At 42.9% G+C, this 16577-nt stretch overlaps 1 protein-coding gene across 1 annotated transcript in view; it reads right to left on the bottom strand.

The window, feature by feature from the left end:
- ADAMTS5 (ADAM metallopeptidase with thrombospondin type 1 motif 5) overlaps positions 1–16577 on the bottom strand; it is a 74604-nt gene that overhangs the window by 24322 nt on the left and 33705 nt on the right. The window contains exon 3 of the mRNA XM_048493891.1: positions 16–183. Within this exon, the coding sequence (XP_048349848.1) occupies positions 16–183 (168 nt within the window). The remainder of the gene's footprint in view (positions 1–15; positions 184–16577) is intronic.

Genomic DNA, 16577 nt, shown 5'->3' on the forward strand with positions numbered 1-16577 from the left:
AAGATTCTTACATACCATGGCCATCATCCAGAAATTCTGTTATCGTTGCTGATGTGCATTTGGACCATGGTTTGGAAGCATCAATGCTCGTTAAGATGGAAGACATAAGTCGCTTATCTTCCATAGAACCAAAATTCTCCTCACAAAATTTGGAGTCGTCATGGGAAAGTCCAAGAAGGTGTCCTGTATTGAGGAATATGTACATTTAAAGAAGAATAAATGAAATGTTTTAGATTTAAAAAGTAATTATGCTAAGAGACTGTCATAAATTTTTAGACATTTGCAGTAAACACTGAAGTTTGTTGTTTATTACATTAGTCCATAACACTGCTGGAAAAATCCTGAAAACCATTTAGTAGACTCCACCCGCTCCATATTATACACTGTGCAACAGGATCTATATCTATGCCATCTATTTTAAATCTGAATTAGTTTTGATAATTGAATGCTGCATTTTAAGTCTTAATTTAACTTTGTATTTTGTTTTTATGGTTTGTTGATGTTGTACACTGCCCTGAGCCCTTCGGGGGAGGGCGGTATAAAAATGAAATAATAAATAAAAATAAAAATAAATAAATAAATAAATCATTGCTCCTATAGATTATCCTACATGACCCTGAAAATAAATTGTTAAAAGTGGAGAATAAGAGCAAATTAGAAGTACTACACATATCACAAGGTTGAAGACAGTAAGCAAAGTGATATGCTGTAAGGAAAGCAATCCCCTTTCTCCAAGGCAGTAGCTAATCTGACCTGAAAATAAGTTCTTCTTGACCCCAATGTCTTCACAAATGAAAAAATTAGGAAAGGAAACCTGCCCATAAATCACAATATGAGCCCTTCGGGGGAGGGCGGTTTATAAATATAATAAATAATAATAATAATAATATATACACAACAACAGATCATAACTATCTGACATAGACATACGTTGTTGCATGTATATGATGATGAGCAAGTTTCACCAAGCATTGCCAACAATAGCAAGAACAACCCAATTTTGGTCTTGGTACAATGTTCCCAGTTGAATTTTAGATACTGATGAGTGATTTCTCATCCAGAGCCCATTTCTGATAAATATGAAAAAAAGAATAAATACTGACAGACTGTTCAGTGTGGGGGACAATGAATCTTTCTTTTTGAATCTGGTAGAAAATCTAATTATTAGAGCCAAAAGTTTCACAGTCCCATCAGGGGAGGGGGGGCTGAATCTACTGGTGAGAGTGGTCCATGGCCACACCAGCAGAGTTGTCATCTTTGGGGCACTTGTTGGCATGCAACTGCTGCTGCCCTACCTGGTGGTGGGATGCGGCACCTTTATCTTTATGCTTCTGCTGCCAACACAGCACGGGAAATCCAGGGGAAGAGTCGACCTTAGTCAGCTCCTTCCTGGTCACTTGCCCTGTTGCACCAGTGGCTGGGACTGCATAGATTGATCTGCCCATTCTCATATCATGTCTTCATAGCTTCAATGACACATAATTAAAACACACTTGTGTCATCATCATGGAAAACTAAGTTTATTCATGTACTTTATAAGCTGAAATAGCAGCAGGCTGCAATGTAAGCAGAGGAAACAGCCCTGGGAAAACTTTCAACAAATGGCAGGTGGCATGGAGGATCCTGGAGCAGCAGAAAATGGCCAGTGTGAGCTGCAGAGAAACTGAAAGTGAGATCTTTCAATCTGTTGGAAAAAATTAAACATTTCCTTACCTGCCCACAGTAAGCAGGAAATGTCTTCAACTCGTCTTGGGGGGAAAAGATCACTAGTTTAGAATTTTCCAAAAAATGTTGGGTTGAGCAGAAATAAAACATTCTGAGGACATCTTGGGGGAAAAGCTATGTGAACTTTCTCCCCAAAACACTTTTTAAAAACATCCTCAAGATGTTTTATTTGTGTTGTGCAGAAAGACTGTAGTCTGATTCAATGTATGTCAATATCATCTGTTACACCATGTGTTCCACAATGAATGTTAGTTATGCCCACTAAAGCAAGATGGTCTTGCTACAATAATGGCATCTGGTGACCTACCAAGTTGAATTGTGCTTTTACTCTTCCTGGAAGATAACATGCACACTGTGTGTTTGAGAGTCTATAGCAGTGGTTCTCAACATGCGGGTCGTGACCCCTTTGGGGGTCAAACGACCCTTTCACAGGGGTCGCATAAGACTCTCTGCATCAGTGTTCTCCATCTGTAAAATGGATAAAAGTTAGGTTTGGGGGTCACCACAACATGAGAAACTGTATTAAAGGGTTGCGGCATTAGGAAGGTTGAGAACCACTGGTCTATAGAAAGGGGTCTGAGATGCCACCATGTGATCAGAGTGTTCCTAACATGGCCAGGAATAAGTTGTTAGTCAATATGGAACTGTCAGGGACTGTGAAACGGATTATGTTTGCTGCTATGCTGACACATATTTTTTTTATTTTTCCACATCACTTTGTTTCTGAGAATGTGCAAATGATAATTATGTTAGGCTAGTGCAGAGGCATATGGGGGGAAATGGCGCCTGGAGACAGCCATTCTCTGGGCACCCCGCTACACCTGGGGGAGGGGCTCAGTGGGGTGTGGCCCTACCCCTGAGCCCTGTCTACCAGGCCTTGCCCCCCAGGCTCCCTGCTTCCAGCTGGCAGCCGGCAGTCCCTTCTGCTCTCCCCCCCCGTCCTCATCTCCTTTGCTTTTATAAGCATGGGGACGGGGGCTTGGGGTGGGCCCTGCTTATAAAAGTAAAGGAGACGAGGACAGAGCCTTGCAGTTGCTTCTGCTCTCCCCAGAGGGGAGGGCAGAAGGGCAGTGGCGAAGCCACCAGGGGGTGGGGGTGCACGATGCACCGAACGCACCATTCTAGTCACATGGGGGGAGAAAAATCCCCCTCCCCTTCTCCCTCCCCCTTCCCCCACAGCCTCCCACCCTGTGGCGCCCCCATGACCCCCCCGGGGTGCACCACCCCACTTACTTTTAGGAATGGAGCAGCCCAGAAGCCTGCTTGCGTTGCCTGGGCCTGGTGGGGACTACATTTCCCAGGGGATCCTAGGAAATGTAGTTCCCACCAGGCCCAGGCAATGCAGGCAGGCTTCCGGCCTTCTTCTCTGGTCTGCTCCTTTCCTAAAAGTAAGTGGGGTGGAATGCCGTGGGGATACACTGCGGGGGCGCCGTGGGGGGCACCGTGGGGGGGGGGGCGCAAAAGCCAGAGTGTGCACCGGGTGCACTCTGGTCTAGCTATGCCTCTGCAGAAGGGACTGCCGGCTCGAAGTCAGGAGGGGAAGGCGAGGCTTGGGGGAAGTGTCCTGGGGCTTTCTTAGCCCCACATTTCTAGCATTGTTATGGGGAGGTTTTTAAAAAAATCACTTTTTCAGATCTAGTCATTGATTCCTCTTCTTTCTTTTTCTTTCAAAAGAGGGATTTTACTCTCATTTCCCTTTAATTTTTATCTGAAGAAGGATGGTGCTCTAGTAGGAGAATAGAAGGTTTGAAAAGACATTGCCTGCTTCTGAGCATCTACAAAATCTAATTCAAAATGAAAAAAAAACCACCCTTCCTGTACCTCCTCCCTTTACATTTTTCTATGATCAAAAATAATCCCATTAGAAACAGACTCTAATTCCCTGGGGGGAAAAGAAAAAGAAACAGACTGCAGGATTTCAGAGAGAAATTGGGGGAAGAAGAATTAAGGGAAATTCTATTAACAATGCTACATTTAATACAATTGTTGAATTCATGATACTGTTTGAAAACCCAGTGCATGGTGACTTGCTGACCCTGGCTATGTCAAGATAATATGCACCTATCATGTATAGAATTAAACTTCTTGCATGTAATTACTAATAATGTTAGTTTTAAAGCAATTGGACTGGTGTCCAAAGGTTTAACCCTGAACAAGCAGTGATGCACAGAACTCATGGGCAGGGAACCACCATGCACAGAGTTTTCCATTGTTTTTACAGCATATGCCAAATAGCTGTAAAAGCCAGTAACTACCTTATGGACAGGCTCCCAGGAGCTACCGATGAAGCATCAGATGGAGTGAATTAATAGAGTTTGCATGTTTCAGTTTGCTGGAATGTTCATTCTAATAAATATAATTAACTTTAAAAGCATAATGAAACCTTCTCACAACCCACATTGTGTTCAGTGGCATTTTGTACTTTTGTAAAATACAGGCTGTAATATTTTTTAAAAAAATGAGAACTTCCCAGCACCTTTAACAAGATGGCTTCATTGAGAACGTGTGAGTGAACCATCTGATGGTTTATGCAATCTTATTAATACTGATGTTTCTGAGTGGAAAATAATATACAGTTTTAGCAGGGGGTGTGTGTCATTTTTACACTGCAGCAATGCTCCAAATGGTAAAAGCGAAATGAGAGGAAACGTGAGGAATCCCTTGTGCCAAATTCACTTACACCACTTTAGCAACAAGATGATAAGCAAGAACCCAGCCTTGGGAATCCTCTTACCTCAAGTACATTTTGGAGTTCCAGTGTCTTCCACATATAATACAAGAATATGACTTTTAAATGCAGGCAATTGGAATATAAATATGCATGTCAAAGTATTTATGTAGGACCATACATAAGTACTCTAGGGGGGGCTGTTGGGATTTCAAAGGAATGAATGGTGTTCTGATATCCAGCAGAAACTTCTGTAACTCTCTGACATGAAGGTCAGCCCAAATGTATGATATTATCTATGAGTTGTTAGAGTCAAGTTTAATCAGAGATAAAGTTCAAAAACTTTTCCCTAATAAGGAATCTTTTCTAGTAGCCTGCTACAACACCTGCCAATTCAGTCCACATCATGATCACAACACTCTGTATTGTCCAGGTAATTTGAGTTGCATGCAAACATCTTGAACCTGCCTGTTTGGTAATATTTGTACCTGTGCTGCCATAGAAATATGATACTCCTGTGTACTAACACTCACTGTTTAAATAAAAAATAAAATGCAGAAGCTCACAAGGAAACCCTTTAATACTTATTGACTGTGAATCTATCACATTCTGGCCTTTCCAAACAATCAACTTACTCCTGGTTTTCTTGGAAACTGATCAACAAGCACTGAAATAAGTCTGAGCACAGTTCTTTCACACATCTGCCTCTTATTTTTCATTTTTGCTGTTGCGGAGTCAGCATATTTTCTTTCACATGTATCTTGATGTGATTTTCCAACATTGGTAGCATCACACACACACACCCTGTATTTTTTGAACATGCTTGCATTAATATATTGATACAATGGTTGCATTTTAAAAAGAGAAATTCAAATACTAATATATCTACAGTCTGCTATAATGATACGTCAATCAGATTCACTAAATTCTCACTTTTCATTTTTATTGTTTTTTAAAAGTACATATCTAGCCCCTTCTCTTGTAGAGATATGTCCTTTTTAATACTTTGAGAGAAAGGTGGGGATTCAATGAAAGGTAATACTTTGAGAGAAAGGTGGGGATTTAATGAAAGGTGGGGATTCAAAGAACCATTACAGAAGCATATCAATACTTTTAAGAAAAATAGCAGCCACCGATTCATCAGTGGCAGCCATTGCGGCTGGGGTCAGCAGAAAGGCAAAGAAAGGGAGCTTGCAGCCCACAGCGCCAAATTGCAGGGAGCTGCAATGATTGGCTGGGCAAGAAAAGGCGGGAGGAGCAAGCACATAAAAGTGCCACACCCCGAGCCTCGGCCTTCTTGGCTTGCCGAGGCTCAAGAGTGGCGTGACCCACCCACCCTCCCTTAGTTCAATGGTTAATAGTTGAATTGTTAATATTTACTGCATAACTGTATTGTCACAGCCCGGCAATGGGAATCGCAACATCTGGGGGAGAAGCCGAGCCAGGTGGCCGGTCTCCATGGTTGTGCCCTTGGAGAAAGGCCGGGGGGTGGGGCAGGCCGGTAAGCAAGCTGGTAGGCTTAGCTGGTGCCCGACACCCCAGCAGGTGGGGGTGGGGCGGGCCGGTAGGCAAGCCGGTAGGCTTAGCCAGTGCCCGCTACCCCCAACAGGAAGGGTTGAAGCCGGGGGTATTCACCACTGGGGCTACCAGCTTCCTGCGGAATGCCCCAATGGAGATTGGGGACAGCATGATGTTGCGACCCGTTTGTCTGCCCAGCTTCTTATGTTCAATCTTGTGTTACCAGTTAATAAATTGGGCTGCGGCTTAATCCATTTCCAAACTCTGGTTTGGTGTGTTTATTTGCCAGGGAAAGGTCTCACCATCTGCATGCAATGAAACCATTTATCTGGAGCAGAAGTGGTTTGATGTTAACAACAGTTCATTAACACACAAAAAGGTGGAGGTATATGGTGGTGAGTTGGACAAAGCAAACCAACAGAAACATTACACCTGAGGAAAAGGGCAAGTCAAAACTGGCTTCATAGAAAGATCAGGGTAAAAGTGGTCTCAAAGGAAACTGAACTATCCCAGGCAGGTGGGGAAATCAGGAGATAAACCAAAGCAGTATGGAATAGAACTGACCAAAACGTGGAAAACTATGAACATTAACAGCTGGCAAACTATCTACATTCAGATTCAGAGCAGTTTGCATATGTGCATTACTTTATAACCTTTTAAGATGTTTATCCTCTTCCCTATCAATTAAAATACTATTTTAACATTTTTTAAATGTAAAAATAAAGGGATGCCCTGTGTTTTCTCTTCTAGGTGGAAAGTCTTATGATCAAAAGAAAAATGCCAACTGTGCAGCCACCAACAGCAGGAATTACATTTAGTGCTAGTCATTGAAATGATGCTCCCTATGGCATTGGCACACAAATGGGGCAAACTCTTTTTAAAAAATGACCTGACCCAACCATGACTCTGGGAGGACAGTAATTTTTCTACTTTGCAACCAACTACACACCAAAAAATCTTGCAAGCATAGATGCAGCAAGGCATCCATCAAAGTTACACTTAGTGTCTAAGCTGGGTGAACAGGACTAACCCAACCAAGACTCATATAAGGTGTATATGAGTGCAGTGTAGGTATAGAGTGCAGAGGTCAAAGTTGGTATATTTGCCTGTCACTCATAGTTACCACAAAGTTCTCAGGATGCTTTCTTTTCCTTAAGTTAAAAACTTCCTTAAGTTACCATTGAGCCCCTTAAATTACTCTATCCAGTTAAGTTCCTAAAAGAGTGTATATTGGGAATGATATTGAAGTGTTCCTAGCTGTTAATTACCAGAGATCCATGGTAATTCAGTTTAGAATCCCAGATCCCAGCCTAGCTACACCCTCATCAGCTTCGTCAGCATGGCCAATTGGCCATGCTGGTAGGGGCTGATGGGAATTGTAGTTCCTGAACATCTGGAGAGCCGCAGGTTCCCTACCCCTGGTCTAAATGTATTTCTGGAAACTTTATTGAGTCTCTTAATACACAGAATGTACTGGTAACATTCTTTTAAAATATTTTTCTCCACATTTATATGTTAAGCATAGGATTAGTGGCATTCATTATCTAGGGAGGCAATACAAATTAAATAGAAATGTTTGGAGAAAAATATGAGACCTGGCAAATTATTATTTTTATTCTGTAGTCTTTAGAATATTTCAGTCATTATGTAAACTGGATCAGCGGACAGAAGCAGTGACATAACTTAGTAAGAATGCTGTCTTGTTTACTCAAGATTGTTAATAGCTCCCCATGCAGCCACTGTTTTCAGTGCCGCCATGCATTCTCCTAATCTTCCAGCTGGAATAAATCAAGGTGCAGAAGGCTGGGAGGTCAAATTTCTTGTCCGTTTTGTCGCGCATGACGAATCAGCAACTTGCATGTCAGCAGAGTTCAGAGTCTGATCCTCCTGGCTTTTTTGTAGCACTCAAAAGATTATGTATACAGTAACTCATTTATCGAATCAGCAGAGCACTTAATGTGCTTCTTTGGAGGCTACATGAATGAATGCCTCTTTGTTAGGGGGTGTACTCTTCTAATCATTTACACAAGTGCGGACACAGATGGTATACGCCATACCTTTCAGAATAATGATGCGCTAGGCAAGTACAATCTTTTCCCAAAACTACAAAAGGTGGTAGCTTTTTACCATCTTGCTCTCCCTGAACTGAAGTTTGAAAAATGCAAGATCTTTCCTGAAAAATTCAAAATAAACTGAATTGAAAATATGGGGTCTGATGATTTAAAACTCTCCTCCCTCCTTCAGTCTTATACATGTACTACTGCATTATATTATCCATGTATTACTGAATTACTGGGAGGTAAGCCCAACTGTGCTCATCGTGTTTATTCCTTGATAAATGCATATCCATGGAACTGATGTCTCTTTTACCCTTTGCAGGTTTCTCCACCCACATATCAGACCCACCCACACATCTTTTGGTCACAGATTACAATGAACGTATGCAAAAGCTGTGTACAGTGCAAACTTTTAATTTTTCTTTACATGTGCATTAAATAATTCTCAGATTACATTCAGCACACATACTGCCGAACATGTGGTTCAAACCACTCATTCAACCAGGTCCTGGTTTCCAGTTTCATTTGCAAAGTGAACATCTGTTGGATTTTTAAAATAGATGTATGCACATATATGCAGGTTCCCTGCAATATGCAGACAAAACTTCTTTGGCTAGTCCAAGAAAAAAAATGGGGAAGTAATAGTGGGAAACCAGAAAGACAAGTCTCAATTCCCTATACACATTATGTATAGACAACCACTTTCCAAGTGTCATCTTTCTTTGTAATTCTTCCAGGAATTACAAAGCAGTTTCACTGGCATCACTAAAAACTATTGTTATGTCACATAAAAGTGTCACAAAAAGTGAAGAATTCTTTTTCTACTCAGCTCTGAAGATATTTGCACAATTAGTAAATTTTCCCAGAATCTAACACACTGAACTGTTTCAGCCCTACTTACTTTCAGTTAGTAAACAAAGTAATAAAGACTAGCTCCTTTAGGGAAGGGAAGGCAGCATGGTATAGCCTGATATTATTAGATCTTGGTAGGGCTGGTACTTGGAAGGGAAACCTTCAAGGAAGACTTTGCAGAGGAAGACAATAGCAAACCACCTTTGATTCTCACTTGCTTTGAAAGCTTACTAACGTCACCATATGTCAGCTGGGACTTGATGGAACTTTACACACCCACTTACACACATACACACACCCCTTCCATAGAAAGTCACTTTATATTGAGTCAGACTATTTGTCCATCTACTCTGACTGGCAGTGACTTTTGGGGGTTTGAATCTGAGGCACAGCTGGGCCAAATTGTGCCTAGGGCGGACTCTTCATTTCCCAACCACCCCATGGGCCCTGCTCCTGCCCCCCCCCCCCCCACATGCTGGCCTTTGCTCTCAGTTTCAGGCTGCCAGATGGTGAGGCCGAAAAGCCGCCTCGTTCAGCTCTGCTTTAGGTGATTGGTGGGGAACCACACTACGAGGAACCTTTAAAGCCCCGCAAGGTCTCCTGGGTAGTGTAGTTCCCACAAGGGCACATTTCAGCCAGAACAGGCCGCTTTTCAGCCTAAAACTAAGGTAAATGGGGGGGCTGGCGGGGGCCATGGGGCCAGAAAGGGCTGGGTTAGGGCAATTTTTCCACCCCCAGGCATGCACTCCAGTGCGAAGCACTTCTGTCCCCTTTGTAGTAGCTTCACGGCGGCCAGGTTTGAATAGAGGGAGGTCTTTCACAAAACTGATTACTTCAACTGGAGATGGCTGGGATTGAGCCTAGGACCTTTCACACACAAACCACATGACCTGCTATTTAGCAATGGCCCCACTCTGATCCATTCTCCATGTTCCTACTTCTAAAGCAATGATGCCAAGAATTTTATTCCTGCTGCTTTCCTGCGAGTAGGGATGCTGGTATTTGGCATTCACTATTTGGCTGCCATTCATGATATTTGCAGTTCTGCTCTGGAAAATATACCTTCTCCTAATCTAATCTTTTACAGAGCTATATACACACAAGGTCATCACAACTGCAGATTACCATAACAGAATTCAAGGGGAGATGCTGATGTGTTTGAGGATGCTGATGTGTCTGGTTGTCTACAGAACCTTCTGTTTTGATTTTCATATGCCCCAGTTCTCATTAAGACAATCATATCACACACTCCAGCACAATTCTGGATTCTATTAGAACACTTAAAAAACACTGAAGAAATTAAGTATTAAATGAGTTCCATCGCTCTTAATCAAGTAAGTTTACAGCTCTTCCTACAAGTCAACTGTGGAACAGCCCAGCTTTTGTTTGAGGGGACTATTTCAAGACATCATCTGTACAAGCAGGTGGAACTATTATCACCCTTACCAAGTAATGAAAGCAGTTCTATGAAAGCAAGAATTTCTAGTCAAAATTTAAACTAGCATCAATCTTTTGCACTGCTCTTTTTCCTGCTTCCAAGCAACAGTTGAAGTCATTGCCCTGTTGCTCACCCCTTGCCAAGGATGAATGCTGAGTGCTCATCTTTTCACTTTACCACAGGCAGCATGTTTATGAGGGCTTAGCACAAATGCTTTGCTAGTACCAGAAGTTTAAATTGAGGGGGGAGCTTTACAAAGAAGTAACAATGTGAATGCATTAAATATTTTCTTCCCACAGCAGTCAGGAGAGCAGCTGTGGGTTAATTATAGTTTCTGGGTTTTCAGAAAAGCTACAGAGTCTGATTCAGACACCTGGATATTTGCCCAAACTTTATCTCTCCCAGGGGAAGGCTAAGATGAAAGCTAGACATCCTTCACTATTGTTTCTTTTGCCCACAGAGACTCCAAAAGATTTGTTCTGTTCAGCTGAGTATTTCGTTCTCATTCAAGCTATCCTGATGCTTTTTTTCCAGCTCCCCTTATTCAACAGTGTTGGCTTTGTAACAACATGTTTAGAATGCAAAGAGACCCCCCCTCCCCGCCCACATGGTGGATACACTGCTTTCTTCACACAAGTATCTGCCATACAGAAAGGTTTTTGTGTGTGTGCTCAAAGAACTCAAAGCAATGAATGCAAGTATCAGGTTAAGTTCAATTTAATGCGACTTAATTCAAAAAATGTGGTATGCCACCCAGCACCTGTTACCTAGAGAACTCACAAACAGCTTCTAAGTCTGCAGCCAGAAAAGACTAAAATCAGAAAGAAAATACTTAATGGTGAACCAAGGTTGTTGTGGTTCCCACCGCGCCACAGCAGGAGGGTGGGGTTAAACAGTTGCAAGCTCCAAGTTGGGAATCCCTAGCTATCCCCGGCACGCAGGTCAATGCATTTTCAAACTGCTTTCAGTGCTCTTTTGAAGCTAAAAGTACGAAGCAAAATCACCGGTAAACAGTTGTGAAAGTGATTTGAAAAACGATATTTTCGCTGCAGCAGCGGTTCTGAGACGGATGGGTTGAGCCAGGGGAGGACTTGCAGCTCTGTGCACAACTCTACCATCAGGCTCCAGTAGGATTTGATGGCTGTGGCAGGTGCTGAGCTGCAAGTCTGGTTCAGCCCAGCTGAACCCAACTTGCAGCTCTGCACACAGCTCTTCCACCTCAGCCTTCAGATGCCACTTTCCCCATTATGACGAGATTTTATTGTATTGTCGAAGACTTTCATGGCCAGACTCAACTGGTTGTTGTGGGCTTTCCAGGCTGTGTGGCCGTGGGTCTCATAAGATCTCTTGTTCCAACATTTCAGCCCGCAATCTGTGGCTTTCTGGTATCTTCAGAGGTGTATCACAGAGAAAAGTGCTGCACTGTGTCAAGTGACAAGGGAGTGTTTAGCATATATTGTCCACGTCCCAGGGTAGGGAACCAATCAGTAAGTGTTTGGCGGAACTTGCTATGCAAAAGGTGTGGTTGACTGCATTGTACGAGTGGTGGGTTTTCAGTCCATTTATATTTGTATTCTACATTTGCATACCTGCAGTAAGCAACAGTATTTGTGAATGCCGATCCTGTATCTGGGTGAGCTCGGTCAACCATGAAACATAGCATACACTTGGCCTGATTCTGATGTTTTGGCATGCTAGCCAAGTTTTGTTAATTCTCAGAGCTCCTTCTTCCTTCTTGTTGAAGTTAATTCAGGTTCGTGGATTTCCAATAACTCCCTATGGCCCCATTGCTAAAAATCCATCCGAAGTTGTCCAGAATTTCCGTACTTCTCAAACAAAATGTTATGTCCAGTTTTGTTTGCTATTGCTTCAGTAAACTGCAGAATTTTTCGATGGCGTCACCATGTCTTTTTTGTGCTCTTTTTAATACAAGTCTGAATGCTGCTCTCTGCGCTCTATGATCTTTCCACAGCTGCATGAGTATTCTCTTGTCCTTTGCTGAACATAGCATCTGCTGTATTTTTCGCAGGTTTTAAAGACGTTTGTAGGTTATTGTTTCATCAGTTTTCCTATTTGATCCGTGATTCTCTTGATGGTAGAAACATTTTTCCAGTGGGGGCCATTTCACCAGTCCCTCTGGGTTTTCATCTTAAAGCCTTCTAATTCTCTGTTGTGGAGCAGCCATTCGCAGAGCCCAGTCTGTGAGATAATCAGGATTTTACTCCAGGGAGGAGGTGAGGTTCACAGATTAATTTTGCACGATCTGTCAAAGTTTTGATTAGACCCCTTTTTTAGTTGTGGGTGGTGGCTGGAGTTTTATGTAGATACCGGCCCGTATGTTGGTTTTCTGTATACTGTGTGTCCCAATTGATGGTTGGGCTTTGCAGAAGATCAAGACATCTAATGGTTTTCAGTTTCCATGGTACCGAATTGCCGGGTGATGCGCCGCTAAGGTGGTCCAGAAAATTAGCAGCTCTTCCCTATGGCTCCAGATTGTAAAAGTATCATCCTACAAATCAAAACCACAAGTTGTAGATTTTCTGCGCGCTTGGAGTGGCTTGTTTTTCGAAATGTTCCATGTAAAAAATTGGCTATCACCGGTTGAGGGGGCTTCGATGGCTATCCTAATCTGCTTGCTCATAGTAATCATCGCCTCATTGAAGCTGATTGTTAGGCAGTGCCAGAAACAAACCAGATGTTGTTTTGAAAACTGGCCGATGAATGAGTGTATCCTTCACTGGAACCTTTCAGGAATAGTATCACCATCGGCTGATAAGTCTGCCGTTAGGGTTGAGATGGAAATCGCCATTTTAATGAAGTGAGCTTGAGTCTTTAACATACCGCGCTGTGTGTCCTGGGATGTGGCTTTAATCCGTAAAGTCAAGAATTTTGCCAGTTCATATGTGGGAACCAATCACGCTAATAATAGGTATTCTATGGGATGAATCATCGTGAAATTTGGGAGTTCATATAACTGGGGTGGAAGCATTTGACGGCAGAGTCATTGGTGTAAAGCCCTGGTTACTTTGAGGAATTCGTGAATCAATGGGTTAATTTCTGCGGTGAGCGATTTTCTTGGTTGGTCTTTATCTTAGTTTTTTTGTATGCCACGATCCGGCGGGAGCCTCTCGATTTTTTCCCCTTTATACTATTCTAGTATTCATTATTACTGTGGCATTTCCTTTGTCCACTGGAAGTATGATGATTTCTGGATTCTTAATGGCATTTCTTTCCTTTCATGTAGGAACTGGCCTGCTGCTGCAATGCCCATCCGAGCCACCTCCAAGTGAGGGGGGCATGGGAGTAGGGGACGCTGGGCCAGGGGGGCACCCAGAGCAGGTGTTGTTCCCAGCCTCGCTTTCCCCGGCATATACTTCGCCTGAAGCAACATTAATTTTGGCCCGGCTTGTTGTGAGAAAAGACAGAAGACGGAGCTGCTTTGTGAGAGGTTCCCTTCCGCTAATAACGAAAATAATGCTGCTTTCAAACCACTTTCACAACCCGCCGCTGTGCAAGTGGATTTTGCCATTCCTCGCGACAGCTTCAAAGAGCTATACCTGAAAGCAATGTACTGTCAAGGCTAGTTTTCATCGTCGGAATCATTCTGGGTGCTGTGTGGTTTCCGGAAGCGTGAAGTCATGGTTCTGTTAAGGTGCATTCTCTCCTGCTAGAACACGGCCATACAGCCTGGAAACCACACAGCACCCAAGCACTGAAAGCAGTTTGAAAGTGCATTATTCTGCATGTGTGGAATGAGCCAGAGAGAAAAATGTCTGCAGCTTTCAACTTTCTATCTTTTAAAATCAGTGACGTAATCCAGGCAGTTCCTGGAGCCCTGGGCAAAACCTTGAGCTTTGATGTTCCCCCCAGGCGCTGCACTCAATGCAACGCCAAGCATCTCTTGTAGCTACTTCCAGTGGCTTATCTAGGTAAATCAAACTCGGAGTTTCATACCTACTGGCAGCCACCCTCCCCACTGTGACCAAGAATACGAAATGATTTCACAATCCAGTAGTTGTTTCAAAGTCACCACCACATTATAGAACACTTCCCCAACTCTCACAGATCTTGAGCACAGCAATGCTTCGGGTCAGTTACGCCACTAGCAGAAATACATTTTTTGAAAACATTTTCAAAATGCTTTCAAAAATGTTTTATTACCGCTATGAAACATTTTTATGGTGTTGTATCCAGTACCCCCCAATTGGGGAAAACAGCATCACATCTTTTCAATGTTCTTCAAAGGAGAGCTCTGGGTTCCCTAGTTTAAACAAGTAAGGATGCTGGAATCCACCCCAAACAAACAGCATCATTTTCAATGGTGTTTTAAACTAGGGAGCCCAGATCTACTTTTAATCTTTGCGAGAATTCAGTTCTCAGGTTTAAACAACATTGAAGTGATGCTATTTTTGGGGCTGATTCTCCCCACCCCGAAACAGCATCACTTCTCTCAATGTTTAAATCAGGGATCTCAGATTCTCCCTTCAAATCCATGTCAAAGGCGGGGATTCTTAAAAGGAAAATCTGGGAAATTTTGGGTGCCTGCTGGCAGGCGGTGTTAGGAGAAGCAGCACCAAACTTTCAGGGTATTCTTTAGGAAGTCTCCTTTATCGATAATTACTTCCATGTTTGGTGAAGTTTATTTAGGGGGTTCATTGTAGTTATGGACCCTCAAAGGTGTAGTCTCCCATCTTCGCCAGTTATTCCCATTGCTCGAAACAATGGATTATGGAGCAACTCCTCTGGGAGTCCATAGCTTTGGGACCCCTGACCAAACTTCATGGCAAAACCTGGGTGGTATCAGTAAAGGATTCTTCCTGATGATATTCACCCAGGTTTAGAGAAGTTTGGTCTGTCTAGGGATCCAAAGTTATCGTGACCCTCAAAGGTGTAACCTCATCTCCTATTAGCTCTCATTGGAAACAATGGGGATGGGACCCTTTGGGAGACCATAAATTTGGACCTCCCCTTGAACCAAACCTTTCCAAACCTGGGTGATAGCATCAGGAGAGTCTCCAAAAACATCCCTGAAATTTTTTTGGTGCTGCTAGCCTAAAAAACTGCGCCCCTCTGCAGGCCAAAAAATGGAAAAACACTGAAAATACAAAAAATCCTACAATGTTCGCAACCTTGTTTCATTGTGGTTGCACCTGGTGGGCAAATCTCGCCCACTCTCTTTGCCCAATGGGAGTGAAACGCCTCTGTTTAAACGCCATGTATTATTTTTCCCAATTTCATTTTGTAATAATCTGGACTATATGCAGCCATCTTTGTATCTGGTTTGTTCAGGAATCCCAGTTGTGCCAGATAGCTATTGGCTTCATTTATCAGCTTCTGCCAGTACGGGCCAATTGGCCTTGCTGATAGGGGCTGATGGGAATTGTAGTTCCTGAACATCTGGAGAGCCGCAGGTTCCCTACCCCTGATTTTCTAGTCCAACTTTCCTAACTATAGTTCCATGTGGTTCCATAGCATTTTTGGGTTTTCAAAGAAGTCTCCCTTTCTGTTGCCCATTGAGGACCTGTGGGAGAAAAAGGGTTTAAATAATGGTACCATACAAGGCACACAATATCACTTCCAGAAAAGTGACATTGAGCTGTTAGCACAGTGGCTTTCCCTACATTCCTGCCCCCTCTCCTGCTTTTGCCAGCCATTAACTAGAAACTCTACTCAAAGAAGACCCCTCCTCCCTTCTTCATGACTGTAAACCTGGATGGAGCTTACCAATTGGCTTTAGTGTGTAATAAAAACTATATCTATTCACCATTTAAAGGAAATAAAAATGTTGCAAGTCTCATAAATAGAACTCCCAGCATCTCTTCTACATTTCAGTCTAAATCACACTGCTGAAATGTGTTGCCTGTTGGTACTAGTGTTTTTTTGGGTCCACCTTTACATAGGAGGCTTTTAATAAGGCATGACCAGAGGACTGATCAACCCATCTTCTGTAATATCGCTCTCTGTGCTCTCGTAGAATCATAGAGCTGAAAGAGACCACAAGGGCCATCAAGTCCAAAAATCCCTGCCATGCAGGAACACGCAATCAAAGCACTCCTGACAGACGGCCACCCTTAGCCTCTGTTCCCTCCTCTCCAGTACTCATTGTTCTGTCAGATCTGAGAATTTCCATGGTTTCTCAAAGCTCTCAGAGTATGACTTTTAAGAGAAAGTAATGGACATCAACATGTGTTTCCCTTTCTTCAGGTTTTCTTGCTCCCCTTTGCTCACACAAGAACAGTTTCTCCCACATGAATTAAACAAGGAAGTGTAAGGGGGAGAGGACTAAATGGCAGATTTGCTTGGCTGTAGAAGCTTTGCA

Source organism: Sphaerodactylus townsendi, linkage group LG04 (assembly GCF_021028975.2).
Source record: "Sphaerodactylus townsendi isolate TG3544 linkage group LG04, MPM_Stown_v2.3, whole genome shotgun sequence".
NCBI lineage: Eukaryota > Metazoa > Chordata > Lepidosauria > Squamata > Sphaerodactylidae > Sphaerodactylus > Sphaerodactylus townsendi.